At 42.1% G+C, this 2,061-nt stretch overlaps 1 protein-coding gene across 2 annotated transcripts in view; it reads right to left on the reverse strand.

Moving 5' to 3' along the window:
- Positions 1-2,061, reverse strand: part of Zdhhc5 (zinc finger DHHC-type palmitoyltransferase 5) — a 28,448-nt gene that overhangs the window by 6,537 nt on the left and 19,850 nt on the right. For both annotated transcript variants that reach the window (XM_031370840.1, XM_031370841.1), the window contains exons 5-6: positions 590-762; positions 337-439 (exon numbers count right to left, since the gene is read on the reverse strand). In XM_031370840.1, coding sequence (XP_031226700.1) covers positions 337-439; positions 590-762 — 276 coding nt within the window. The remainder of the gene's footprint in view (positions 1-336; positions 440-589; positions 763-2,061) is intronic.

Raw genomic sequence — 2,061 nt, forward strand, 5'->3', positions numbered from 1 at the left:
AAACCCTGTCTCAAAAAAAAAAAACAAAAAACAAAAAAACAAGACCATTTCTTTTTCTTTTTTTTTTTGAGACAGGGTTTCTGTGTTTAGCCTGGAACTAACTCTGTAGTCCAGGCTGACCTCGAACTCAGAAATCTGCCTGCCTCTGCCTCCCATGTGCTGGGATTAAAGGAGTGTGCCACCATTGCCCAGCTAAGACCATTCACTTTCCCCACTACAGTTAATCTCTAAATCATCACATTAAGTACTCTGCCATTCTATTTGAGAAAGTGTTATGTTCTTCATTAGTAAGGGCTTAAGACAAGCCCTGTTCAGTCTCCTGCCAGTTCTCCTTACCTGTTCATTGGTTGTGCGTCCCCTAGCCACCAGCACCACATGAAATCCTGTGAGGCCAGCTACAGGGATGAAAAATAAGCCAGCCACACACATCACTGCCATGCTGATTCCAAGTAGTCAAGGAAAACACAATATTACCTTGCTTTCCCGGTTCTACTGTGACCACTTGCCCTTTACCTTTCCTGACTCAAGGATTCAACTTGCCCCCCCAACCCCAACCCCCATCCTACAAGCCAAAGGCATTCAAGGATACGTGACAGCAGTGCGGACCCCTGAGAGTTCCTCTATGTGATAGAGGACATAAAGGAGGCCAAAGCCAAACACACCCATGATGTGGGCTGTCAGGGAAAGGAGGAAAAGGAAGAAGTATCTGTAGTTCCTGCGACCGATGCAGTTGTTTACCCACGGGCAGTGATGATCAAATTCCTAGGAGCAAAAAGACACAGAATAAAAGGCATCCTCAAAACGCAGCACTAGGCTTAGCCCGGTGGTTCACTGGGTAAAAGTATCTGCCACCAAGTCTGACTACCTGGGTTCAATCCCTGGGACTCACATGATAGGAGACCAGCAATCACTACTGCAAGTTATCCTCTTCCCTTCTCACTTGTACCAGGCACACATGCACATCTGCCTGTCTACCCCTAGACCCCCACTATCCCACATATATAAAAAAGAAAACAAAGAAAAAAACAACCCCCACCAAAAAAGCAGTATTAGATCTCTTCTGTTGGAAAAGAGGAATTAAATAACAGAACTTAAGTTTTACTTTTAGTTATTTATGATCATTTAGTTACAAAATTTGAAAAATTTTAAAAACTTAAAATTTAAAAAAATTCAAGAAGTTTCTTTTTGCTCTATGTTAACTGAAAGACCTTCTGTTGCTGGCCGAAAGCCAAATTCTCAAGTTGATCTAAAGTTTGGCATGATGTTACAAGTCTACAACTCCAGTACTTGGGACACAAGAGGGTTTGTGTGGCCACAAAACTTGGGAGGGCCAGCCTGGTCTACATAATGTGTTCTAGGCCAGTCAGGGCTACTGGCCTAGAGTAGCCCTTGCTTTAAAAACAATCTATGCAACCAAAAAGACAAATGTTGGTAAAACATTCAAGATTTATGGGAATAAAAAAAAAAAACACAGAAGACAAAAATGGAACTAAAGACAAGGCCATACTTTCTGTACAAGAGGTAACACTAAGTAACCAAAGGGTAGATGGCTGGGACTGAATCTTGGGGTCAGGAAAGCTGTTCTTAGAACTAAAGCTTCCTTCTGTAATAACAGAGTTCATGCTCTGGCACTTATGTGCTTCACTCAAAATACCATTTGATTCAGTTGGACCATGCAGATTATGCAGCTTAGCAGGACTATACTTCAGGAATATACTCTAGGAGCTACAAAGATTGCTTGGTGATTAAGGTGTGTACTGTTCTTACAGAGGAATCTGAAATCTTACACAGCCTGCACAGTCAGCTTACAACTTCCTAGCCCCTGGCCTCCTCTATCACCGGCACTTGATGTGCAAATACCCACAAATACATATAATTTAAAAAATAAATCTTTGTTTAAAAAAAAAAAAACAAGTGCTTAAGAGCTCTTACTGCTCTTTAAGACCTGGTCCCAGCTTTCACATGGTGGCTCAGAACCAACTATCGGTATCTTTAGTGCCGGGGATCTAATGCTACCTTCTGGCCTCCTCAGGCACCAGGTACACACAAAAATAAAAAACA

Source organism: Mastomys coucha, unplaced genomic scaffold (genome assembly GCF_008632895.1).
Source record: "Mastomys coucha isolate ucsf_1 unplaced genomic scaffold, UCSF_Mcou_1 pScaffold15, whole genome shotgun sequence".
Taxonomy (NCBI): domain Eukaryota; kingdom Metazoa; phylum Chordata; class Mammalia; order Rodentia; family Muridae; genus Mastomys; species Mastomys coucha.